At 39.8% G+C, this 26,445-nt stretch overlaps 3 protein-coding genes and 2 non-coding genes across 5 annotated transcripts; 2 read left to right on the forward strand and 3 right to left on the reverse strand.

Annotated features, from left to right (window-relative positions):
- Positions 1-55: 55 nt before the first annotated feature.
- Positions 56-1,313, reverse strand: rrs1 (ribosome biogenesis regulator 1 homolog). Its single transcript, XM_067486826.1, has one exon. It carries the CDS (start codon positions 1,277-1,279, stop codon positions 248-250), a length of 1,032 nt encoding a protein of 343 aa, XP_067342927.1. The 5' UTR covers positions 1,280-1,313; the 3' UTR covers positions 56-247.
- A 15,688-nt stretch (positions 1,314-17,001) lies between these two features.
- On the forward strand, positions 17,002-18,662 carry crhb (corticotropin releasing hormone b). The gene is made up of 2 exons (XM_067486953.1): positions 17,002-17,207; positions 17,739-18,662. Exon 2 carries the CDS (start codon positions 17,759-17,761, stop codon positions 18,269-18,271), a length of 513 nt encoding a protein of 170 aa, XP_067343054.1. The 5' UTR covers positions 17,002-17,207; positions 17,739-17,758; the 3' UTR covers positions 18,272-18,662.
- A 1,081-nt stretch (positions 18,663-19,743) lies between these two features.
- Positions 19,744-24,350, reverse strand: LOC137105009 (tripartite motif-containing protein 55-like). The gene is made up of 8 exons (XM_067486952.1): positions 24,047-24,350; positions 23,400-23,569; positions 22,475-22,649; positions 22,142-22,237; positions 21,373-21,606; positions 21,243-21,265; positions 20,694-20,818; positions 19,744-20,604 (listed from the first exon to the last, which is right to left on the reverse strand). Exons 1-8 carry the CDS (start codon positions 24,173-24,175, stop codon positions 20,447-20,449), a joined length of 1,110 nt encoding a protein of 369 aa, XP_067343053.1. The 5' UTR covers positions 24,176-24,350; the 3' UTR covers positions 19,744-20,446.
- A 750-nt stretch (positions 24,351-25,100) lies between these two features.
- trnaa-agc (transfer RNA alanine (anticodon AGC)) lies at positions 25,101-25,173 on the reverse strand. Its single transcript has one exon. It is a non-coding gene; the product is annotated as a tRNA-Ala (tRNA).
- Positions 25,174-25,555: 382 nt separating this feature from the next.
- trnay-gua (transfer RNA tyrosine (anticodon GUA)) lies at positions 25,556-25,641 on the forward strand. The gene is given in 2 exon segments: positions 25,556-25,592; positions 25,606-25,641. It is a non-coding gene; the product is annotated as a tRNA-Tyr (tRNA).
- The last annotated feature ends 804 nt before the right edge of the window (positions 25,642-26,445 follow it).

Genomic DNA, 26,445 nt, shown 5'->3' on the forward strand with positions numbered 1-26,445 from the left:
TTAAAGTTATTAGTCTGTGATACACGGTGAAGAATTGTGCATTCAATTACAGAGGAAAAGAAGCACGTGATTTTAATTTGAGCTGCAATTGTAAAGTGTATTTATCAGCGTTTTTCATCAACAATACACATATTACGGAGCTTTACACAAAGTATAATTCACAGGAGAAACAGTCATTTCATTTTGCTTTGTGGGTGTCCAGTTCAAGGCACAAACAGATGGAGGAGGACACAGTTGGTTGGAGTCCTCAGCGTTTCCCAGGTTTGGACCTCTTCCCTCCTCCGGCTTTGCCTCCTTTCCCTTTGCCACCCTTTCCTTTGGCCTTGCCTGACATGTTGCCTTTGCGTCCTTTCTTCCCTGCTCCCCTCTTGTGTTTGGCTGCGGCCTCCTCCCTGTCCTCCTCTCTCATCTGCTTGTTGACAGCTTTGGTGATGTCCAACTTGGGCTTCTTGGTGTCCATAATTTTCAGAAGCTCCAGCTGCTTGTGCCTCTCAGTAGAAAAGTCACCGATGAGGGGCTCAAACTTTCTCTTCTTGCCTCTGCTCTTCGTTGGTTTCTCCTTGGGCAGCCGGTCCTGGAACCTTCCCACGGATGCGGTGGAAGTTTTGGCCACACTCACGGCTGTGGCCAGATCGTCTTTGGACTGCTGGGCTGTGGGGACCAGTCCAATACTGGGGACTTTGATTTTTTGCGACCTGGCGATGTTTCTCAGCCTGTTGAGCTCGTTTTTGGCCACTCTCTCCTTCTTGGCTTTGATGCGTTTGGCGAACTGGTCCTCATTCGAGTCCGCCGTCTCCGGCACCTCGATCAGCCAGTCCTTGGTGTCATCGTTGGCCCTCTTGTAGCCCCAGCGCCTCCTCCACTCCTTCTTAGTCTCATCCCAAACCAGGTTAGTCTTCTTCTTCTTCTGTATGCCCTTCAGTTTAGCGAACTGCTCCCATTTTGTCGGAGGTCTGGGTTTTGGTGGAGGCTTCTCTCTGGGTAGCGGGGTCGTCGTGTCCGGTAATTTGGCCACTATCGCCTCCTCGACCCTCTCCGTGGGCAGTTTCCAGATCTCGTTGATGAGGAGCTGCGTGTTATCACGAGCTAGAGACCTCAGGTAGTTCTCTTTCAGCTGCTGCCTCAAGTCCCGGGACTCGATGCGGTTTTTGTCACACGCCAACAGGTTACCGATGTCAAAATCCAAGTCCAGCTCTTTGTGGACCGAGATGCTCCTCAGCTTTTCAGCCTCTTCTTGCTCAGCTTTAAGCAGCAGCTCTTCCACACTGCACGCCGCCATGTTGGCCAGTGCTGGTAAATGTTCACTCCCCACGTGTGAAGCAGTAAAAACACATCACACTGCTTCCGGGTCACGGCCCAACGTGGAGGGCGTTTCCACCTGTGGACACAAGAGGGCGTCATTGTTTCGTACATTCAAATTTTGCCTGTGTTTGAACAGACATTGAACAAATTACAGAGAAAACCCTGTTTGAAAAATTGAAGTAATTCCTGTTTTTTCATTACAGACACAAATACAAAAAGAAATGAATATTTTCTTTTTGACTACACACACACATTGCACTTTAGCTTTATAAAGGAATAATATGTGTTGGGATGACCACACAAACACTTTGCATTGATTTTCTTTGTGTCATTATCTGTGTCCTCTTTACTGTGGAACATATTCTCCTCTGAAATTACCACTAACCTGAAGTATTCCCTTTGTATGTGGGCATGTATGTGGGGGCATAGCTAGACAAATAAATCTATTCTACTTTTATTGCCTAAAAAGCAACTCCACTATAAGAAGAAGTGAAACTTCAAATTCTTTACTAAAGTGCAAAGTACGTGCTTTGCAAAAGTACAATTAGTCCAAAACGTATTTTAAATAGTCCAGATTTATTCCACAACTCTCAAAGGTGAAGATTGTGCCAAAGAAAAGGTATAGTAAGAGCTAAATCATGCATTAAATCATGCATCATATATCTATACTGCTGTTCAGTAAGTGGTGCTATATAGAGTTTTTATCTCCTTTCAGTTTGAAAACTTATGAAAACCCTGTGCTGTGGCAATATGAATGCAATCTCTTGTCATTGAACCGACCTATAGAATATTAATAATGCAAATCAAACAAACAGAAGAACAAAAGCTAAATATATTAATCTGCAGTTCATACAATTGTGTTCTACACACCTTTGGAAGCTTTTTGAATTCCTTAGAGAGTTGAAAGTTATGACAAAGTCTTCTGAGTTTTCTTTTCTGTGCATTTCTTTTAAATTGGCTGCACATGATTTTACATTTTTGCTGTTATGATACACTTCTAATAGGATTACTACAAGAAAGATTAAATTCACAGTATGTGTCTCCCCAAGACCCTGAACTATAAGAACTCTATTTTTGTCCTTGTCTCCACTAATTTGGAGGAGGAGGTGAAGGAGGGTGAAGGTCCTCTTACCACTGGCTGGCTGCCAGTTATTCAAAGACAGTGGTATTATCATTTTGGACTCCAATAATTACATTCATCGACACACTTGCCATGTGAATGCTAACACTCTGACAGGCACAGAGATAAGGTCAAAAGTGATGTTTGGATGTGTGAGGAGGAAATGCGTAATTAGGGGCCCATAGTCCCTGTCGTGATTTGGAGAAGGGTACAAGGTCCTCTGCGATGTTGATGTATCCTCTAAACCCATCCAATTCAAACATAGTCCACTCGTTAGCTGCTGACCTCAGAGTGTCAGTGTCATACTCTGGCTCCATATGGGCTGAATTTTTTTTTGCTGACTTTTGATCTGGGGTGAATTCTGCCAAATTGGATTATTTTTCATGGTGTTTTCTTTGTGGGGGAATACACAGCGCAGTCATCCCCACTCTGTCTGCATCTCCACAGCTTTTAGCTGTCCTTCAAAAGACAGGCTTGAGAAAGAGTTCTCTTTAAAACACGTTACCGCCCTTCACGTCAAAATCCTTGCAGGTGTGAGCTTGGTCCTCTTGAATCTTTGACTCTTTTTTTCCCTCTAAATGCCTGAAAATCAACATTTCAACATTTTGGACTTGGAGGAAGGTTTTAGTGGGACATTATGCAACTGACAAGAGTGTGTTATTATATATAAAGTTAATATATACACAGTATTTCACATTATCAGTGGTGGGGAATACTCTTGTAACTCTGTAAAGAAAATTATACCCAAACAATGTAGTTTACATTTTTATTCCCAGTGTATAATAATTATAATTATGTGTTCTGGTAATACAGGGAGTGCAAAATTGTCTCATCACCACCATTCACACATTAATGTGAAGTGTACCCTTGATCATGTTAACCATTCATCTTTGTACTTCATCATTAATGGGAAAAAAAAGTAAAAAAGAGAACGTAGTGGAAAATGTTAAGAGGGAAGCTCTTATGTTTTAATTCTAGACTGAGAGGATCTGTTGTTCCATTTCTGGCCTGACTTGGCTTTGTTGTGTTGTTGTGTAGTGTCTATAATTCTCCTGCATTGTCGACAAGACACTGAACCCCCAATAGCACATCTCCCCATCTCCAGCAGTGGAGTGGTGGTTCCAAGCCCGGCAGAAATTGGGGAAGATTGCGTCAGGAAAGGCATCTGCCATATAAACTGTGCCAAACCAACATGCAGACAAATGAGCCGTTTTGGCAACCCTGACCGTCCGAGATAAGCCAAAAGGACAAAAATAAAATAAAATGTCGACAGGTAATGCCCTCGTTTGCATGTTCTATGATAGCATAGAAATCACTGCAGGCAAAATGCATAAACACATTTTAATAAAAATGTTTCCTTAGATGCATGAATTGAACCTTAACATTCAGAGAGAAACTGAGTTTCATTCCACTATAGAAGTGAAACCGAATGTCTTTAAATCTGTCATGCATTGTGACATAGATCCTGACCTCTAATAAATAAAAGGAGATATAATGAAATCTTTAAGCATTTTTTTATGAATGAGCACAATTTGTGAATGGTCCACTGGGCAAGGACAAACCCATAGCTCTAACATGATTAGTGGTTTGCATTATATAAAGTACTACAAAGACCATTCATGCCCGATGTGTAGCCCTGTCTAAGTAAGGTACGCGCATGGGTAGTTTAATACAGCATTTGTCCACCTTCCTTTAACATTTTCACAGTATTTCGTACGATGCTTCACATCGAAAGATGATCTGGTGATGATGTGTGAGCTTCATTTTTCTCATCTTTAAATACCTACCACCCGGCTGTTGCGATCCATGAATCACAGAGGGAAAGGAAGGAAATTCATTCATGCAAAAACTTGGCCCGAGGCATGAAACTTCCACTTCCTTCAAAAAGCTGACCTGTTAGCATCAAAGAAGAGGTGAGAGTGCTGGTGGGCCCTGATATAAAAGGAGATCAAAATAATCTCATCAGTAGCATCCAGGCAGAAATCAGACATGATTAGCTGCTGACAGTTTTCTTGTGTATTTATAGATTGTGTGTATTATTACATAAATGCTTTGACCTAGTTGGAGTGGGGACAGAGAGGTTCCAATTCACACATTTATGTAGAGTAGAATATACTTTGATTTGCTACATTTTTCTGTTTTGTTTTTTACAGGAAAAAAGAAGTGAGTGAGCACGCAACGTACAACGTTCAAGGTTCACGTGTCACTTGTGCATTATAGAAGCTCAAATTTATTCCATGTACATGAAGTGAAGTAATCTAATTGATCACATCAGCTTCATGTGGCGTTATTTCTCAGAGAGGAATCAATAAAGGGAAATATTTGTACAAGTTACCTATAAGCTGCTCATGGAAAAAAACAACAACATCAAAGAGCTGTTAGCTGACAGGTTTTTGCACTTTTGTAGATTACATTAATTACTTCCTGTTTTCACAGTGAGAGGTAAATGACCATTGAGTTTATTTGACTGACATTTAAGGTCAGAGCTTTTTATTGAACTGTTGTGGTCGGGACAGAAACATTTGGTCCTGTGCAATACCTCAAAGGTACCTGCTGCTTCCAAACTACTGCCTGTGCTGCATGGCGTCTCATACTCGGAGAAGGGCAAGCTAGAAGATAAACTGCATCATCTGTTTGTTTGTTTGGCTCTTTTGGAGCGTGAAGGGGCAAAAAGGGCTTGTTGCATCACCAGGCACTTTGCTGCATCTCTTGAATTATTTTCAAGGATTTTAAACTGTGGCAAAAAAGGGTCACGAGGTAATCATGTGTTTAGACCTCTTGCTTTGGCATGTATGAGCCAGCTCTTTGGTGCCAGATGACAGTGGGTGTGAAGTTTGCAGGTGAGCATGAAAACGCAGCTGTGGTTTCCCAAAAGTACACGCACTCTCCATCCAGCTGACATCAGTGAAACAGTTCAGCTGCACTCCAAAAACTGGCCTGCTTCCTAGAACCAGCATGCAGTGGATAGGAGAGTCCTTGAGATATCATTCCGACCACATTACCAGTGTGTATGTAAGTGTGTGTGTGTTAGAGGCAGACAAAGCTGGGTATCACCTGGTGTCATGGCAACTTACAGAGGTCATCCCTCAGTTTGGTATTCAGCAGCACTGTGGGGGCTTATCATAGTGACATCATCGGGTACGCCCTGTGCTCTGTTGAGCTAGAGCCTCCGCCAAGTCCATCAATGTTGTAACAAAATAATGATGAAACCATTAGTAAGTGATTAACACATGTTCTGGTTTCCTTCATTAGTAGTTGGCTGTACTTCTGCATATAATAACCCACAATGACAAATTGAGAAATATAAGGAATATTAAAAAGTATTAAAATTAGAAAACTGCAATCTCTCACTGACAGAGGTTTTGATAGTGGTCAGATGCATCTTCTTTACTTTGTTTTTTTGAGATGTGTCTGCAACTTGACAAGTGTCCCCCTGTGACAAACTAAACACACGGACATGGATTTGATAAGCACATACCCACAATATATTCAGGCACAGATTGGGGAAGGGGTAGAAAAAGAGTTTCAGTGTTCCCAGGAGCACAGCTGCCTCAATACATATGAAATGGAGGAAGTTTGAACACACTAGGACTCTTAAACTAAATCTGGCCCTCCAGCCAAACTGCGTAACCTGACAGGATGGGCCTTGGAGGTGATCTTTTGAACTATCCCTTTAAATTCAAACTACACCAACAGATATAGTTACACTACATAAGTGATGCAGGAGCATTGTGGTTAAATTTGTACTGTCATGGATTCTTCCAGTCTTTCACCTCATAATCATGTTAAATCTCCACTGAGCTTCAAGACTTGTGGAGTGTCTTTAAATAGCTTGTCATCTTCTACAGCCTGTGGTATTTTTCACATACAGCTCCCTCTACACACACACACACACACACACACACACACACACACACACACACACACACACACACAAGCGCACACACACCACACACACACAGAGAACATAGATAGAAAAAGGAACCAAAACATCAACTTTTGCCAAACCTGCGCAGGTTAATGTGTCATCCAACCCTTTGGGTAGAATCTGAGAAATCCTCTTTGAAGCCTGGGTGCAGCTCCAATAATGAGGGGGCTGTGCGCCGGCCCCTACGTGAGGGGCATTCAGGGCCCTTATTGATTCCCTGTTAATTAGTCCATAGGTGCACATAGGCGCATAATTAGACTGATACTGAGCTTAATTAATGCAGACAGCTACTAATTCCACTGGGGAGTTGTTCCCTGCAGAAAGGATTTAGAATTTGGTCAATCAAACATCATTTTGGGAAAAAGCATGCTTAATATGATCTACACAGATAAATGCTGGACTTGAAAACAGCTCAATGTATAACTGTTTTTAAATGCAATTTAATGAGCGCTGATCAGTCTGGTTTAAAAGAGAAAGACTGCTGTCTTGATGACGCACACTTCAAATGCTTTATCAAAGACAAGAGGGCTTTTAGCCAGTAAGTGCTACTCAACTTGACGCCACCTGATTTAATGGCAATTGACTATGGAGAATGTAAGAGAAAAAAATTATACAGAAAAAACTCAAACAAAATATGTGTTCTGACAAGTGACAAATTAGCCTTTTTAGACATGCACCAAAGACACAGTGGAAGTGCTGTTGTCTCCCTTGTGGACTGGGAGTCATGCTCTGCTGATGCTTCAAGAGGGATTTGTATAGTCACTGTGACATTTTATCTACCTATTGAACTTCAACAACCCTTCATCATTTGCAGTTGCTGCTGGAAAGCATTAAGTGGGACATTGAGCTCATCAGGGTCTAAATGATAATGAAGTCAGTGATATAGAGTTTACGATTAGAGATCTTTTTTTGCTTCTTTTGTAAATCACATTTAAAAAACACTGTATAAAAGTATTCCAATAAAGTTTTCAGATTTTCCCATTTGTATCTCTGTAGACTGACCAGACAACCCAGTAGTCCACTCCAGACCTTACTGTGACCACACACTTGACGCTGTTCTACATCTACAGCAGACAATTCCTGCATTTCCATTAACTTTTTTGAGTCATGTAATCCGTGTGAAACATTTCACTCCAAATAGACTGAAATTCTCAGGCATCCCCCAGGGAATAGTATCTTTGTTTCTATGGCATCCAACTAGAGTGATTCCTTTTGTCAATGATATTGAATAAGTCAGAGGTGCAGTGCTCATTACCAAAAGGGCAGAAGTCACCTTGCTCCACTCATTCTCAGGGCCACTGTCATTTATTGCTAACAAAGTGTCAGTATGTTGCCGGCATGCTAAACGTCCTTGTGTGAGCTCATTCATGTTGGCGCACAGAATCTGTTATGGTAGCCCAATATTTAGTTCTCCTCTCCTGTCCCCGAAAGTAACTCAAGCTGAGTCAGTTTACTTTGTTCTCCAAAAAAGGTGACGGATCAATGCTGTGATTAAATGTTGGTCACGCATTATGCAACCATTTCGTCCGACATGATGCAAGAGTCGCTAATTGCAAGCCACATTCAACCAACTGTCCTCTTCTCGTAGCATGACAGACGCTGAACAGCATCAGGATCCCAGAGGATGTTCCTGAGCTATAAATAATATGGATCACATACATCTATGCGGGGGCCCTAGAGCATCGGTACACTCGCCTTGATATGGAAATTGAATCTCTGCCTTTCCCCCCAAGCGCTGGAGTTTGACTAAGTGAAACAATTTAGAAGAATTTCACAAGATGTCTCAGGTTTAGAAATCTGAAACACTCCTTGTTTCTAAAATAACAATTGATCTAAGTGTTGAAGCATAATGTGTATCAAACTGTATCAAACTATTGAGACTAAATTATTTATGTTTCCAGTGTGCACATTCATATAAATGAGTCACTACTGAAATTTCTTTGCTGCAGCTAAGGCCAATTTGACCATGATCTTCCAGCTATTTCTAGTAATTAGCATTTAAGAGCCAATCTTAGAAACTCCAAATGTAAAACGGATTTTATACTATATTTTAATTAGAAATGCAAAGGTTCACATGCTGATAGCTTTTGTCCAGGTGGTGGTGATGATGAATAAAAATCAATGTACATTCCAGGAAGTAACCAATAGGCTTCCAGATATCACAACAGCAGTTGCCCGACAGACAAAAATACCAGCACTGGTCACAACAGACTCTAGTGTGTGTGTAATTGTAGTGCTAAAGTACCAAATATAAATGCTATGTTGAAGCAGCACCTCTGCCATAATTCTTAAGATATCTGTAGGTTGTGACCTTCAGCATACAAAGCTTGAATGTATGGTAGAGCTGCCTTTCTAAAATCACTTTTATCTAATCCCTGTGCAGAAAGAAGCAAAAACTGGCGTAAGGAGCACAAAACCTGCACCCCTGGGAAATGAAAAGATCTGAACATCAATAAACCTTTATGGGGAGTTTTGGATCTCAGTGTGCAGTGCTGATTTCCACTTCCTTCATCCTTCAAAGAGGGATTTTTCCCATTCAGTAAAAACAGGTTCAGAGTGTGACAGCGTCTAAAGAAGGCGTGAATCTGTTTTCAAAGCAAAAGCGTGAGGTTGCTCCCTCTAAGGTTATATTATGCGAGGTTACCGTTATTTTGTCCACACTTGCTCTGGTGCTGGGTTTAGATGGGTAGTTTTAAAACATGGTGGTACTGCTGCTTTCGTAATTTTGGATTTCATAGGACGTGAGAAAAGCTGTTAAAATGAACTTTGATCCAAATGGCACAAGTAATTGTCCATGAATAATAACGGAGGGTCTTTTATTTCCATTACATGCAGGCACACGCACACACACACACACACTCACACATTCACTTTTTCACTCTCAAACAAACAGTGTGAAACCAAACATCACCAGCACTGTGCTAATTCTCAGGTTTATTTTGAGGTTTTTTTCAGAGCAGGGATTTATAAATAAGTTTCATTTGCTCATTGCCTGCATGAAAGGTGTCATTGGAGAGTAATTCTGAGTAACATCCGCAAGGCCTCGACTCCATATGTACTCCCAAATAAAACAGGATGATTCAGTGTCACAGGTTATTTAGAAAAGATAACGATACCGGATCAATTTTCTCAGGCTTTAAATGCCGTTACAGGGAAGAGGGATGCAACAAAGTAGCATCATGACTGTAATTTTGTGATTCACCTCAGGCAATATACAACTTACTTGTGGTTAGTTAGGCTCCTGTTCCTTCTGCCATGTTTGAAACTCATTGCCAAACCAAATTAAACCAAACTAAGTCCACCCCAGTGCTCAGTCTTCACAGATGGCTGCATATACTTACCTTTTACATTCTGCTGGAGGCTTATTAGTACAACGCATCCATAGTTGTGGTCATGATAGAAATACATATTCATGCACAGTAAGTTGCGTACTGAGACACAGCAACAAACATATGCTTAGTAAAGAGCTATGGTTTCCAACTCATAGCAGAGTGAGAGGCTGGTGTTGTGCCAGCATCCAAGATTTAATTAATGTTTACATAAGTGTGTCTAATGTTCACAAAGGGTCAAAGACCTTGGGGAAGCCCACCTGAGCTGACAATTGCCTCTGTGGGAGTTTGAATGCACAGTCCAGTGAGCTGGACACATCAGGTGGGATTGAGAGGAGAACAAAAAACAAACAAACAACAACAACAACAACAAAAAAAAAACTTCAGCCACAGACCAAGTCAGTAATCAAAAGTTCAAGCATTACTGAGTAGTATGTAAATGTGGAAACAATAACAACTGCAGGTACTCAAATATAATAACTTAAGATGGAATTAATTTCTTCTATTTATAGTATCCTGGAGCATAATGGGTACTAAAGCAATCACAACCTGCTGCCCTGTCGGTGCACTTAGTGACTTTTTGAAAGGCACCATAATTAACTTGGTGGTACAAAATTATAAGAGCCAATCTAAATTGCTGCCTTGATAGGGGAAAGATGACAAATCAGGTGACTTATAATATTTGTGTTTTCATCGAATATAACAAAGGAAACACTTTACTATCCAATTCAGATTTGCCTCCACTACAAAATGTGAAGAAAGTAATTGTGTGTTGTTATAATGGCAGAGTAATTGGGTTGTGAGAACAACACATTTAATTATGAAAATAAAAAACAACCCTTTTTTTGCTCTTACATCAGAAAATGAAGTTAAAGATGGAGAAGTGCATTTGCACATCTAAAGGAAACCCTGTTGTGAGTTATTATGATGACATTTATCTTCACTCTTGCACATGACGAAGCTTTCATGACTACAGAGGTTTACTGAGGGGGATGGTTTCTAAGGTGAACTGTACGAAAAATACACTATGGCGATGATACACTTTTATGGATACTGGAGAGGCTTTTCAAAAGATTAGGTAGATGGTATAATGTGAACGTTACGACAAAGATGAGATTTAGAGGCTGAGGCAGGATGTGTTAAGCAGCTTACACTACATACAGAGGCCAGTGTTGGCAAGAACTGGAATTCCAGAATCTACAAATTGTTATTCTAACAGAAGATTTTAAAATGCAAATCAGCAGAGATTTAAATAGACCAGTCATAGCACTTGGACAAAATAAAACAAGACAGGGCGGCGGAGGTTTCGCTCTTGACACAGACAAACCAGTAAGGAACAAAAAAAAACAATAAAGGATCAACACAAAGGTTCCAAAGCAGAGAGCAGGGTCACTGAATTAGCTCAAGAGCGTGTAAAGGAAGGAAATATAAAGCTGCCTGAAATGACAGTTTATTAGACATCTGTAATGCTGTCGTCACATCGGGAGCTCAGGTGGTGGCTGTGTGCAGACCACGCGTATCCTCTGGGCTCAGACACATTGGTGCTTAAACATGTCGGGATGTAAAGTCCTTTACAAGGTCAGAATACTTGGCAGCATAACAAGAGCCTGGAATATGCAATCGAGAACATATAAACGACATTTTTTGCCCTTAAGCAGTACAGAACACAGTAACTCACAGTAAATTAACTTTGAAGAATTAGGAAAGAAAGAAAACTTTAAAGGCAGAAAAAAGTTGATACAGTGGTACAGACTTTAGAGAGTCCACAGGGAATCATTCATCATGTCAGATGTGAAAACTTCATCAGAAGATACTGTACATGTCACTGTCCTAATATTTGTATTTGCTTTAAATCTACCGTATTGTTAGGACCTTTGAGTATTACTGATGTTTAGTGTACTTTACTGGAAATGGTCTATAATCCACATTTAAGGTGTCAACTTGATAAGGTTCACTCTACAAGGGACAGATCACATCCCATCCTTTCTTTAATGTCGTCACTGGAAACAGGCAGGACAGTGCAGCTCCAGGCATCTCTGTCTGAAAGCGGCTTCTCTCTGTCCCTCATACCATGACACAATGTCCCTCTTGAGTTGTTTGTTCACGCACGCTGATGAATATATTAGACCAGGTTCCACGTCCAAGTGCCTGTACCTGTATGTTATTCCACTCTGTCCCACACTAATCTTTTTCTCTTTCTCTGATCACAAGTATATTCACCCTCTCCTCTCTCTGTAGTGTAAAGCCTGCTGTTGAAAGTCTTCTGTAATTCTGTGGCAGTGCCGTGGATTAATGTGTTTATTTCTGTTGATTGATTCATTACATTAGTTTTATTTGACTGGTCCAGTTGATTGATGCCAGGCTCGAGAAGCTTTTAAATTACAGCCACTCAATCCAATTAATCACAGAGAACGAAAGTCTAGCAATGATTCTGTGACACAGTTATGTTAATGTTTTATAAAAGAAAAAGCAAAAACCAGGCTTGCTCTAATTTGTTTCAGCAAAGCCAATTTTTAGATCCAGTTTTGTTGTGGCCATCAGTTTTCTTTGAAGAAATATGTAAAGTTTTTATTTTACTTTCCACACATTTTCCCGCTGCTGTCTAGTCTACTTTTCTCACTTTTGGTTTTAGCCCAGTGCTGCTGTGTGATCAATGATGATGATCAGAGAGAAGAAAAAGAGGGAACACAGAGGAGGGAAACCTTCAATTTACTGTAACCAGTAAAACAAAAAAAGAAAAACAAAGGATGAGTTATTTGATTTACTGAAGGGTAAAATATGATAAGGAGGTCAGTTATGTACAGTGTGTATTTCTTAGACATGCACTCTTCCTATTATCTTCTAATGTGACAAACTCCAACATCCAGACTAAACATCCTTCCCACACATGGGTTATCAAGACAATTTTTACCCCATTTGTCACATAACACTGCCCATCCCTGCATGTATAGTTTTCCTCATTAGACTGTTTTAAATGTACTTTCTGAAAAACAACTCTCCATCTCATCCTGCACCAACACATCTGATTTCACTGCATCTTCACTGGCTTCCTACCTAATGCGGTGGCGGACATCCGTAATCTGTGCTATGGCCCATGGGACCAAGGCCCAGTGCAGTCATCTGAGAGGACTCATGGCTTTAGGAGGCTACAGGAAGCCCAGGGTATATAGGCTGTAAGTTTCAGAAGGCGAAAATCACATCTCTTATCTCTTTTAGATCTAATAGGTCAAGAAGTAAGTCTGCTGACATATTCATTTTTGAACGTTCCTTTAAAATGTGTTGACTAAACTGGACACTGCTGTGTGGCTTTCCCCTGCTAAACCTTATCGTATTGTTGTTTCGCGTTAAAAGTTTCAGCGTTAAAGTTTCAGCAGATACGCTCGGTTAAAGGAAGACATCAAAAACACAATCCTGCAACTACACTGACAGTTTTTTTTACCATTAGCACTCTACTTGATAATAAATACATTTTACATTCAGCACAACTGTTAAACGGACTCTATCTGCGGATCAAAGTAAAATTCATTCCCTTAACATATAACATATTACATAGGGAAATAATGGTTATGTAATAGCAGGCACAACCACTGTAATCTGCATTTCTTTGTCGGTCTGATAAAATTGTTTTTAACCCAGTTAAAAACCCCTCATATAAACATAATTGAGTGCAGTGATCGCTGTAAGACAGACCAAAGTGACTGATGCCCACAGAGACAGGAAGAAAGTAATTCAGCCTTCATGCTTGTGATTGTTATATAAAATGAGGGTTGCTGCGTTGAAAGAAAAATAGAGATTTTTAAGGTCAGTGATGCTCAGAGACAAGCTCAGACAAGTAAAAAAAAAAAGAGAGAGAAACAAAATTAAATGTTACTTTTCTCTGGTTGTCTCCTGTCACTTTGACCCATATGATAACTGTCACTGTCAGCGCATACGATAATTTGTCAATTATTCCGCTCTTAACTGCTAAGTTATTTTGCTCTCCTGCAAATAATCACACTTCACAGTTCTGTAGATTTTACAGCTGAGACATGGTCCACAGTGGAAAGGGTATCAGCAATACATTTTCATACGGAGGGCCCTAGAAGAACCAATCATGGTCAAATTGAGACAGTAAAGAGAAAGAAAACTGGGCTACAATTTTGGTAGAATGAATTTGGCCTGGATTTCTTTTGAGATGGCAATTTTTTCACATTATCACTTAATCAAACCTACAAGGACTAAGACTAGACATCTGCTGCTCCATGCTAGTGAATAAAATATGTGTTTTGGATGTCACATATCACTAAAATGAATTATTTTTGTGAAAACAAAAGAATAAGGGTAAAATACTGAAAATGGCATCCAATACTCAATATCTACACGTAATAGCAGTGATGTACATTCTATAAACAAGAACACAACAAGTATCCTCGTCTTGTTAAAGTGCAAAAACAAATTTAAATTTAGATTTTGTTTGATTTTCAACATCTATGTGGACCAGTGATGTGGCTTATGACTAAAAACATTTATAGTCCTGTTTCTTTTGTCCTTTTCCACACTAACCTTTGGTAAAAGCCACTGAGCCCAGCTGTTGTACAAAATTGCTCAGCCTTTTATAAAAACAAAACCATATAATTGTTACCGTTTGTCACTTATATGATGTTAGAAAGGGTTTTCACAGGATTAATTGTCAACAAGAACATTTTAGAAAAAACACACACACTTGTACCACAAATTATTGTAGACATCTACAAACATAAAAATATACCTAAGTATGTACTATTTAGTTATTAAGGTGTTTTGTCTTCTAATTTTACATTTCGAGATATAATGGATTAAATATCCACTAAACAGACACATTTCCTTCAGTGACCCTTGGTTGATGTTATTGGCAGATCAAGTATGCCAACAAGCATTTAGGGAAGAATCCCGTTTGAAACATTCATTGGTAATGTTTCAAAAAATCAGACATCAGTCATAGATAGACATTCATAGACAGAATGGCCCCTGGAGGTTTAACTGCATTATGAACACACGTTTCACACGTTGTCATGCAGGCTCCTTTCAGCTGCATGCAATAGGAGACGTCTCGCTCAGGAAAGCAAGCTGTTTCACATCTACGTTACTATATGTTTTTTTTATCATGTTACATTTATCATGTTGCTGTTCTAAATCTCTTGCTCATAAAATGTTGAAACATATCAAGACCAATGTGAAATAGTTCCGCTGGACTTTCGCTGCTCTAAAGAATAAATTACGATCGAGTAAACCAGAGGGGATACTGTCCAGTATTTTCATCCTACATAATTAATGAGTCTGTGACGCCATGACTGAACATTATCATACATTTATACTCTATATCTAGCAGGGTGGTTATATAAAAGCTTTGTGTAGCTTTCTGATCAATCGTAAAACACAAAAATGCCATTTCAGTAAGAGTTTACATGTCTTATTTCTTGAGATGAAAGGTCAAGCTTTCACCTTTATCTAGAGTTGTCTTTTATAACAGGTAATATTACTTGACTATAAACCAGAAGGACACCTGAGCTACAGGAAAGTGGTCACGGGCTGGTGTAAGTGTGGAGCCCTGGGCTTGGCGGTCCCAGCAATCAGCACCAGAATACCAGTTCATACTCTATTAAAAAGCTAATGTGACATTGTTTATTAAAATGAGTGTATCCAAGTTGAACAAAAGCCCTGAAGTATTAGGAAAAACACAATCCAATGAACTATGAAAAGTGGTGCAATTATGTAGAAAAGGGACAGTTCAGAGAGAAGCACTTGTCCCTCCTTGTTGTAGAACACAATTAGAAAGGCAAATCATCAATTAAGAGAAGCTGTTGCCATGGAGTTTGTTCATCTGACAGTGGTCTGTAAAACCTTTCCCAAAGGCAATTTGCAGTTCATTTAAAAACACGATTTTGTCTGACTTTAGTAGGTTCTACCTGCACTGACAGGTCACAATTAAACATCCCCTTAAATGGTAACAATTTGGATCAAAGTTTTATCTAATCTAATCATCTGAGAGATTTGCTGCAGTTGAGGAAACAAATTGATAATAATTTAAGCCTGAGCCTTTTCCGGTGCTGCATCACACGAGAGGATTTCTCTTGCACGGAATTGTTCAGGGACAGTGATTTGAAAATGAGGTGACACGAGTTGACCACAAGCAATCACTCTCTCATCTGTTTTCCGTTTGTGTCCGCCAACATGTGTTTCTCATGATGGGACTTGACACATCGCCTTGAGCTGCACAGAGCGTGGGGACCGACAAAGTGGAGAGGCTAGAGAAGGAACAATTTCACACTTATTGTAAATGATGCCCCCATCTCAATAAAGTGTCTCCAGATACCATGTGATTTTTCTAAGATGGCAAAATAATTAAAGTAAGGTCCACTGTGTACTAAACCTACTTTATTAAATGCCGCCTTCTCACTCATTGTGTGTAGAACTCAAGTTTTTCCTAAGGATTTACTGTTAAGGAGTAAAGGTGATGGTTTAAACCACACTGTGACTTAACGTATATGTGGAGTCAATGGCAAAAGTAGACACATGCAAACTTATGCTCATTGTTGATTATAGATGTGTTTTACTGTATGATAACATTAGTGTTGGTAATATTTTCACTGCACTTTTAGTGAATTAGACAGAGAAACAGAAAACTACAACATTTAAACTATTTGATATTCTAAAGGCTTGTCTGATATTGGATTAACCTCTCTCTCCGTCTTGAAAGCAGGGCTTGACGAGGGGCCCCTCTGGAAATGGCTGAGGTACCCTGTGGCGTAGTGATGTACCTGTGTGCAGCAGCGATGAATCACTGGAAGACAATACCCCTGTCTCAGCCTGAGCTGTTTACAGATGCACAGACACATTGAACAAAACAGATTAGATGGAAAACCCCAGTATACTGAAATGAAATCAGACTTTGTATCAGATTGTATCAAAATGTACTTGTTATATTTGTTATATACAATTTCAGGCACTCATCTCTACTATAATAAGTGTTTTAATTAACATTATTGATTCATGGTAACTGTTGCCAAATTGATTAAAAGCAGTAAATTACTATAACACATGCAAAGAACCTTTAAATCCATTTCCTTATTAAAAAGGCACAGACACAATTCAAACTTATCTTGACTCCTCACTCTTTAAAGTACTTTCCTCTCCAAATTCAACAACCTGTTATTTTCGAACTAACTTACTCAAGTGAAAAAGCCAGCAGGTGTGGCACCCATAGGCCTGTTCTAAAGATACAGGGATAGACGCTCGTGCTCGCGCGCGCACACTCACATATGACTCATCTCATCTTAACTAAAGCACTTTGTCAGAGGCGTCCATTCACGTTACACCCGTGCAAGAACGCGCAGACTCAATCTCATCTTGGAGCGCGACACTTGTAGTGGGGTTGGCTATATAAGTCCATTCAGCATCTTCTCTTTAAGTAACTATATACTTGTTTCTTCAAACAAGTGAAGGAGGGCGGTATCTTGCCAACTACCTGGCAACCTACACAGTTGAATTGGACCTCCTCTAAAGACTGAAGGTATGAAAAGCTTTATTTATTTTATCCACATTGAGACTTTGCCTGCAAGCCTCCTTTGGCAGGTTACATATTCTCATTTTTTCGGCACAGCTAAACTCCGAATAATTCTGATCTTGTGCTTTGGCTTCACGGATATTGCATCTTTGTACAGATCAGATTTGTTACGTTTGCAGTTAAATTATATTTTTTCTAAACGTGACATTATTTTGCAGTAGTAGAAATAAACAATACTTCAACTTCCAAAGTTTATTTCTGAAACAAAAGAATTCAGCCTTTGCGCACAATCACGGATGATTTTTGACCATATTACGAGACCCATCTGCATTGTTAATAAAAATTAAGTCGAATCACAAAACCTCTTGCAACACTAAATATACTGTTACACTTTAATACATGGTTATTAGCCCGTGACATTATTGCAATACCTATTTTACGTGCGTAAATCCTTCTTTACGCAACACATTTACACCAACATTAATGTGAAAAATGAACTTGTGACAAGAAAATAATACGACAATTCCATTTCTTCAGATTCCTGTTGATATCCTGACATGAAGCTCAATTTACTTGGCACCACCGTGATTCTGCTAGTTGCCTTCTTACCGCGCCACGAATGTCGGGCTATTGAGAGCCCTGGCGGTGTCCTGCGCGTCCCAGCTCCTCAAAGTCAAAACTCCCAGCAGCAGCAGCAGCAGCAGTCTGGTCCCATCCTGGAGCGCCTTGGAGAGGAGTATTTCATCCGTCTGGGAAACGGGGACTCTAACATTTTCCCATCATCATCCATGTATCCCGGCGGATCACCTGCAATGTACAACAGAGCACTGCAACTTCAGCTGACACGGCGTCTTTTGCAAGGGAAAGTTGGGAACATCAGGGCGCTCATAGGCGGCTTCGGAGACGGAGGGGACGAGTCGATGGAGAGGGGAAGGAGGTCCGAGGACCCGCCGATTTCCCTAGATCTGACCTTCCACCTGCTCCGCGAGATGATGGAGATGTCCAGGGCGGAACAGCTGGCTCAGCAGGCGCAAAATAACAGAAGAATGATGGAGCTCTTCGGTAAATGAAGACCTTTTTTCAGTCCGCCAAAGATCTCCTTTCCTTTTATTTTCCATTTTTGCATTTTATCATCAGCATAAAACATGCTCTATACAATATAATGCCGCTTTATCACTCTTATTTATAGCTTTAACCTCCAATAATGGCACATTGACTTACGATACCTTGCCATTTTAATGTTGGTGTAAATTCTATAAAATTACAGTTCTTCATATTTGAAATGCAATATTTTTGGTTAAGACATGACATACTGATAAAACTGGCATTTTGTTTTGGATTATGGATCAATGTATTCATGATATTTATGTTTGTTAATAAACTTATGTGCAACGAGTCACTTTCTGTTGTGCAAGAGAACATCTTATACCTATATTTTTAAATAAAAAAAATTAAAAGCAATGCTCCAATTTCTCTGTGGATATCCTTACATATGGCTTAGCTCCCAAGAAACAGAACTATTCCCAGTTACTTTAATTGGTAAATTGACAAACTTACTCTTTCCTAATTTTCTTGACAAAAAATTAGTCTTTATTTACTTACATCGGAGAACTTAATTAAAGGTTCCCTGCAGGTAAAAGAGCAAATGGTTGGAAAGAGCACAACTGGCCACTGGATCTTGAGTCCAGCCTACACAGATATTAATTCACAGAAAAAGGTTTTTTGTAACTGAATAGTCTTATACCGTGTAACCATGGCATTGCTTTGGAGCCAAGTCTTGGGTATACGCTCCTCTCTGAAACATACAAAAAGAGCTCTAACGACAATAACAACAAGAAGAAAAGATTACGAAAAACATCTAGAAGGATGCTGTAGGAGCACCTGCAGTTATGCAGGTGAAGAACATTCATCTTTTCTCCTAAACACTCTGTCCTCAAGAAGCAATTCTCATTACACCCCTAGACAGCTCAAAGATGCACCACTGATAGCTAATGAGTGGGAAAGGCACAGTGTCTGTGTGTGTTTGTGCACGTGCATGCATCTCATGCTGATCCTTGACCCAAAGTGTCAGGGTAAACTAAACAAGAGCTGTGGGTGTGAGTCATCCAATTCTGTTTGGCCCAGTTAGCAACTTGGGGCTTAGTGCTGCATTGAGCCCATTTGTAAAAGATCCAATTCACTGAGAGATTGTGCACAAGAATTAGATGGGCTTCAGTGGTGGACTACCTCAATGGTGGAGTCACCGCCAAAGTGAGACCATCACAGGGCTGCAAACGCATTAATTATGGCCAGACTACAGTAGATTGTAGGTAGAAACTGTAGCACGACAATATAGTACTGAGGGGTCTTACAACTATCTGACCCAGCTATTAAAAGGGATTAATGCCTTTGCTAGCCACAATTCCTCTGACACAAGTAAGAAAAAAAATGAGTGAACAGGAGGTAAAGAGAGGGAGAAAGAGAAAATATGTTTCTTTCCTTTACACATGCCCACAAAGACACACCAACAGGAATGGGTGTTACTCCAACTATTTTATAGCTACAGTGCACACATAAATCTGATTTAGAGTGACATATGGTAGTAAAATGAAAGTAAGAACTGTAGTTCTACCTGGTAATCTAGTAACAAACACGAACTGAGAAATGTGAAGATCATTTGTACAATTGTATTTTAATGACACATATAAAATATGATATACTAAATCAGTGCAAAATGTGATGTTTTGTCCATAATGGAAAAATATATTTGAAACATAAGACAGGCTGTTATGCATATGAAATATACAAATGTCTGTAATTTGTTTATTCTTTACACAACTCAAAATATATCAGCCAATAAAAAAGTACATGATATTGTTGTCATACTCTCTACTATAGGCAACGAGTGAAAAGCTACATAAGTTTAAATTCTAGAAATGATTAATAGACCTCTGTTGTCTGTAAGCCAGTATGTCCAGAATGCAAAGAAAGAACCATGAAAAACATATTTAATTAGAAAAAAGTATAGGATCAGTCAGTATGCACAAATGCACAACAACTCATTTCCCAATAAAAAAACATTCTATTTACTTCAGTCATTTTCTACATCAGGTTTACCTCAGCAACTCAGGCTTTCCCTTCGACACAGGTCTAAATCAGTCTCACTGCTCCCCAGCCTGGAGGACAGAGGATCATAACTGACCTGAAATTAACAGCTAGCAGTAAAACGTATCCCGCTCTTGGTGGTGAGTTGTCTCAGCTGACAGTTAAGTTGAGGCAGCGCTCTTGTCTACACTGGCTGAGGAGTTAACCTGCAGTGCAGGTAAAGGTTGGACAGTAGCTGGTGTAACAGGACTTCCAGACACACTGCTATCACCTTCCTCAGGACCTGCCTCTTCATCCTCATCCTCAACATCCTCATCATCTGTGGAAAGTAGAGGTAATGAAATAAAAGTCAGACAGTCACAAGTCTGAGTTGTAAGCAGTAAACTGCTGTCAACTCTTTCTTTTCACCTTGGATGAAGTCAATGCTGCTCAGGGCCTTGCCTTCCTTTTTAAAGTTGACGTTGAAATGATCCATATTCTCATAGCCGCACTCAACTTTATCCAAATGTGCCGTACTGGATGCTTCTGAAATCCTGCGGACAAATGGTACATTTGACATATTTATGGGGAAACTTCACCTAATTTGAGCAGATAGTAAACGCAACACTTTTTAAACATCACCAGTCTGTACAATCCACAAGTTATGTTGCCATGGCTAAATATAGTGATTTCATTCATTTTCACAGAAATACTTTCAATAGCTCACAGGCAGCAGGTGTGACCTCGCTTGCTGCATTAGGCTGGTGGTTCGATGTGTAGGTGCAGATGTAAATGTGGTAAGTCATTGAAAAGCAAACAGCAAAAGGGCCCAAAAATATAAAAGACACCGCCAGTAGAGTAACTGTGTAATCTGAAATAATTTCAGCTACAAAGTGACATGTTGCATATATTAAAGATATATATTTTGTCAGTGTATTTGTTAATGCACAAACCTTTGTAATAAGTATATGTACTCACTTTTTGAGAAGAGGCTTTGTGTTCTAAACAAGACAAAGAACGAAAGAAATAAAGTACTGCAAATTGCAACTATTTAACATTTTTTTAGTTTTTTCTTATTGAACCTTATTGAAACCTTATTTAATCAGACCTGCAAGAACACAGCTATCTCTGGTTCCTCCATAATCTGAATCCCCATCTCAACAATCTTACAGCTCTCCTCCAGATGGTCTCCGTACTTCCTGGTCAGGCCCCGGATATAGTTCGTCTTCTCTTCCTGTTCAGCTGTCACTTTCTGAGTCATCTCCCTCTTTTTCCCCTCCAGGATAGAGTACAGCTGGTCAAACTTCTCACACACAAGTGTTTTCTGCCTTCGACTATTCTCCTATAAATGCATACAAAGGGGGAAGATCATAAATTGTGAAAGTCCATCTATTTTAAATATTCACGACAGTCCTACAGTTAAGCAGTGTATGTGCATGAAACTCTGAGGTAGAAAACAGGTAAAAGATGTTTGTGTGCCTGGCTGTATAAATGCTACTACCTATAAATTACGTGGTTAGCCTTTATTCTGCATTTGTAGCATATGTTCATAGAGGACAGTGAAGCTCATTCTGCATGTCCATCAATTACACTGCCCATTTTTTATGTCATTTGGCCCAAGGCATAGAGGAGTGCCCTGCTAAGTGCCCGCACTAGAAAATAAAAGAGAAACAGAGACTGAAACTAATTAAAAACTTAATTTCACCATGTCCTTCTCAATGTCCAGCTCTTACAGAGAAATAAAAGAGGTGAAAATGAAAGTGACAAGGACACATTACGTCTCTTTATGTGCCTGTGCAGGTAAGTGCAGGTGCATTTGTTTGGGTATGCTTGCTGTGTGAGTGAGCGGCCAGGCGCTGCAGCAGTTGGACACTGACCTCTATGGCATGACAGGCTTCTTTTAGCTGACTAATGATGCCTTGCATCCTGTCGTTGTTACCAACAACCATGGCAATCCCGTCACTCAGCTCCGTCTGGTGCAAGAGGACATGGGGGAGAGGGACTATATGAGATCAAGTGCAACTCAAATGTGGGACAAGATTATAGGGAATGTAAATGTACCTAATGGGTCACACATTGAAATGTATCTTATTTAAGATACATTGGACAAAAATTGTCTAAAGTCCATAAACAAGTCGCACATAATCCCTAATCTTAATAATCTCATGAATGACCGAATTTGTGACCTCTACAAGGTTTTAAGGCCTTACCTTCTTAGTCTGGTAGATGCTGCTGATAGGGGCAACCTCACAGTCTTTGTGAGCTCCAAAAACCTTACACATGGAGCATGTGGGCACATCATGGGTAACACAGTAAATGTTGAGCTTTTCTTCTTCGTGGATATCACACATTGGTATTTCTTCTTTTCTCTCTGGGACTGGCTTGCTGCGATCCAGCGCATTAGAAAACAGCAGAAACTTTCTGTCAGTCTTTACATTTTGGCGCATATTGATGAGACTCGTACTGTCACTTTGATAATGTCACAGGTACACATCTTAAAAGTTTATTGATGACTCGTCAACCCTGGCTGTCAGCACTGTAATCAATACATCACCATGACACTAGTATTTAGGTGTAGGTCCATGGGGGGCTAGTTTAATATTTGCTTTTAATTTCTGTCTTTTATAAATAACACCTTTTAGGTCAATTTGTTCCAGAAGAAATACTCAGGATATCAGTTACACTTTATGGAATATTTCATTTGTAAAATGCAAAACAACTGCACAAAATGTTGACCTACAGTATTTGTTAGATTAAACATCCTGAATGTTTGAATCTAGTCGATTATATGCCTCTACATGCCTGTTGAGTATACACATACTAACTATTTAGATTAGAGAATTAATCAGTGTAGATGTAGATGTTTCTATTACGGGAAACATCCTACCATCCATTCTAGTTCTCTGACTCAGAAGCAACTGACACTAAGGTCACACAAGCAACTTCTACACTGCTTGCAATCACATCCCCAATTTATCTTAACTCTGCTTTACTATGTTCACTGACGGTCTTCAAGACATATTTGACTGATATACAAAGCCTGCTGCTTAGCTGGCAAGGTGTGCTGTATGAGTTATGACTCCTTCCTTTTGACTTTGTGTTAGGAAGAATAAATGTGTGCCTGATTTGTCTTACCTGCTTGATTCCTGCTTGAACATATCAATAATATTCTCAACGAGCAGGTTCCTCTGCAGCCCATAAACACCATGCCTGTCCAAAACCACTTCATGTCTGCAGGATGGGCATCGAAAGCGGCCCCCAGACGTCAACGAGCCACTTCTTGTTGGGAGGTATGGGTTTGAAGCCTGTAAACAGTTTAAAAATCTAAATTTAGTAAGGTGGCACAGGGCTTTAATGGATAGATTTATCTCTGTTGCAAAAATTTAAGTGTGTTACTCAGCAGTTACGAAATGTTAATCCAGTGGATTAATCGTCTATAACACAAAAGTGTAACTCCATCACTAAATTGTTTTAATGCAGGGATTAATACTTACCAGCTCAGGGTTCGAAATGTTTTGAATTTATTAGATTTAGGATGCTAATTTATGATTAGCTGTAATCCACAAAGCACTCTATTTCTGACTGGAACTCAACAGTATATAAAGAATACAGGTCTTTTTCAAACAGTTATTAGGTTGGGCTACATGGAAAAGGTAGTGTATGTTAATAAAAAATATCAATGGTTTATATGATATAGGCTTAACTGGAGATGTTAATGAGCAATAGTGCTCCTTAGATTCTTTCCTAATAGCAAAGCAGTGTCGTTTTGTCCCGTTGCTTACCTGGAAAACATCATTGGCACATTTTCTGCAGAGGTTGTGTTGGCAGGGTAGAATGACCACAGGCTTGGTAAACAATTCTAGACATATAGGACAAATCAGCTGTTTTTCCAAGTTCTCCATGGTATTCATTTTGTGACAAGAAGCCTTTAGTTAGGCAAAGTCCAAACGCAATTAGACGAGACTCATAAGACTAACATTAGATGAGACTAATAAAACGTCCGTTTCTGAAATCAATCGACCATGGGCACGGAGTCAGCCTGAGGAGAAGGCCTGCTGCTCCTGTCCTTGCGGGTTTGTGCTGCTATCTCGATGGTGTCAGTTCTGTTTTTAGCAGCCATCACCGTCACGTCAAAGGTTGCCATTTTTACCTTGCCCATATTTGAAACTGAACAGCTGTCTAAGCAGGCCCTTTCCATCCTCTGCACTGTCATTAGAGGTGTGTGGGCGGGGGCTTCACAGCTACAAGTTTGTTATTGCTCAGTAGTAAAAATGTTTTTGAAGAAAGCCTAAATTACTAAAACGTGAAAGTAACGTTACAGTCCTAGGTTTTGCCCCAGTCACCTTGCGTCGGATTGAAGACATTTAATGACACATCTGTGGCGTTACGGTCAGGCGAACACAATCATTTTTCACAGGTCATCGGTGGTTTCTAACGTTAGACTGAGACAAAACTCCTTCAATGTTTCAAGGTTTTAAATGTTAGCCTTGCAACAATGCTGCTTAACTTTTTAGCTAGCTAACTAGCAATCAGATAATAGTAATAGTAATTCTGTCTTAATTGCGGTTTAGCCATAATTAAATAAATCTATGTATGTAAAATTATTAGACAAGAAGCCTGCACTATTTTTCTTACAGTTAGTAAGTTAGTAGCTGAAGTTAACTTCCTAGTTTGTTTGCCTTAGAGTAACGATTTCACCTATCATTTTTAAAATCAACATGAGCTGCATTTGAAGCCGGCAGAAATGTAAATATAGTGAAACGCATAAAGTTATTAGGCAGTCAGTTCTATAAACACACTTTGAAGAAAATAAATTAAAATTAAAATAAACGGCACTGGAGAATGCGGGCATCGATCCCGCTACCTCTCGCATGCTAAGCGAGCGCTCTACCATTTGAGCTAATTCCCCTGTAGTCGAAAATGTCGTTAGCATATCTATTTACAATGGGACAGTTAGCCCGTTAGCTAATTGACGTTACCGTCAGTGTTGCGACCAATATACATGTGAGTCTTGTGTCTTTGGTGCTTGCCGTGTTTATTAATTACCGTTATGTTTTCTGTTCCGTTGAGAGTTACGGCACTGGCTTCATACAGGTTGGGATAATCGAGTCTTTAGTTAAGAATCATTTGATCCGTAGCAGCTGTTAAGTTTGCAGCCAGTGAGGGAAACGTCGTTAGAATCATTATATTCCGTATCCCAGACCACCAACAGTACTGTATTGTCCTGTCAATACAGCACATCGTGTTTATGTTACCATAAAATATTTCAGGGGGAGCGGGTCTCTTATATCCCTTCGATAGCTCAGTTGGTAGAGCGGAGGACTGTAGAGGTTACATAGGCATCCTTAGGTCGCTGGTTCGAATCCGGCTCGAAGGAGAATTTTTTTTTTTTTACTAACTAACTTTCTTGCTAGCTGCTATCCAGCTGAATGACAGTGCGCAAATAATATGTCAGTGTCTGGATTTCCCGCTTTGAAAATGAAGCATATGGTGTATTGATAAGAAACCAAACATGTATATTGATGAGTTATTATTCACAGGAAAACCTGCATTTGAAGAGTTCAGTTTTTTTTAATATTGGGAGTGAGGTTGCGAATGAAGAGTCAGGTAGCTTGTTCCATCTTTGTGGGACCACCGAGCTTAGGATCTTTTGTGTGGTGATGCGACCACAAGGCGCGTTCATTGACAGAGCGCAGTGGGAGGGATTGTAAGTCTTTTTAGACCGTTATACTGTCAGAGATTATTCATTGCATTCTCACTCAGTATGTTCAATGAAAAACTATCACACCTATAAGCTGTTCAAAAGGGAGTTTAGAGGTAACTACTCACATTTGCTTGCTGCTAGTGATGAAAACAAACATCATCATTTGCTTAAACTCTGAAATGGCTTGAAACTGTGCTGCAGACACATTTAGATGGATGACTCAGAAACAGTAATTAGTGTTGTGCTGAGGCCTGCAGCTGAGGTCTGCTTATAATAGCTGACATTTTCATGTATTGCTGCATAGTTCTCTGTATTCTCATAGTTTCTCTGTTCCGCAATTCTCAACAGCAGTATCATAGCAATTGACTTGTTACGCTTACTTAAAAGGCATGTTGCTGGGCCTCACAGCTACTCTTTCTCCAATATCTTTAAAATTTCAGGAAATTTTTTAAAAAGCACAACATCTAAAAGATTGCT

Source organism: Channa argus, chromosome 19 (genome assembly GCF_033026475.1).
Source record: "Channa argus isolate prfri chromosome 19, Channa argus male v1.0, whole genome shotgun sequence".
NCBI classification, from domain to species: Eukaryota; Metazoa; Chordata; class Actinopteri; order Anabantiformes; family Channidae; genus Channa; species Channa argus.

Excerpts from the sequence above, each read along its gene's own strand:
- rrs1 (XM_067486826.1), bottom strand. The coding sequence starts at position 1,279 with ATGGCGGCGTGCAGTGTGGAAGAGCTGCTGCTTAAAGCTGAGCAAGAA.
- crhb (XM_067486953.1), top strand. The coding sequence starts at position 17,759 with ATGAAGCTCAATTTACTTGGCACCACCGTGATTCTGCTAGTTGCCTTC.
- LOC137105009 (XM_067486952.1), bottom strand. The coding sequence starts at position 24,175 with ATGAATACCATGGAGAACTTGGAAAAACAGCTGATTTGTCCTATATGT. Across the intron at positions 22,238-22,474 it reads GCATCTACCAGACTAAGAAG|ACGGAGCTGAGTGACGGGAT; the intron begins GTAAGGCCTTAA and ends CTCTTGCACCAG. Across the intron at positions 21,266-21,372 it reads AGATAGCTGTGTTCTTGCAG|AACACAAAGCCTCTTCTCAA; the intron begins GTCTGATTAAAT and ends TGTCTTGTTTAG.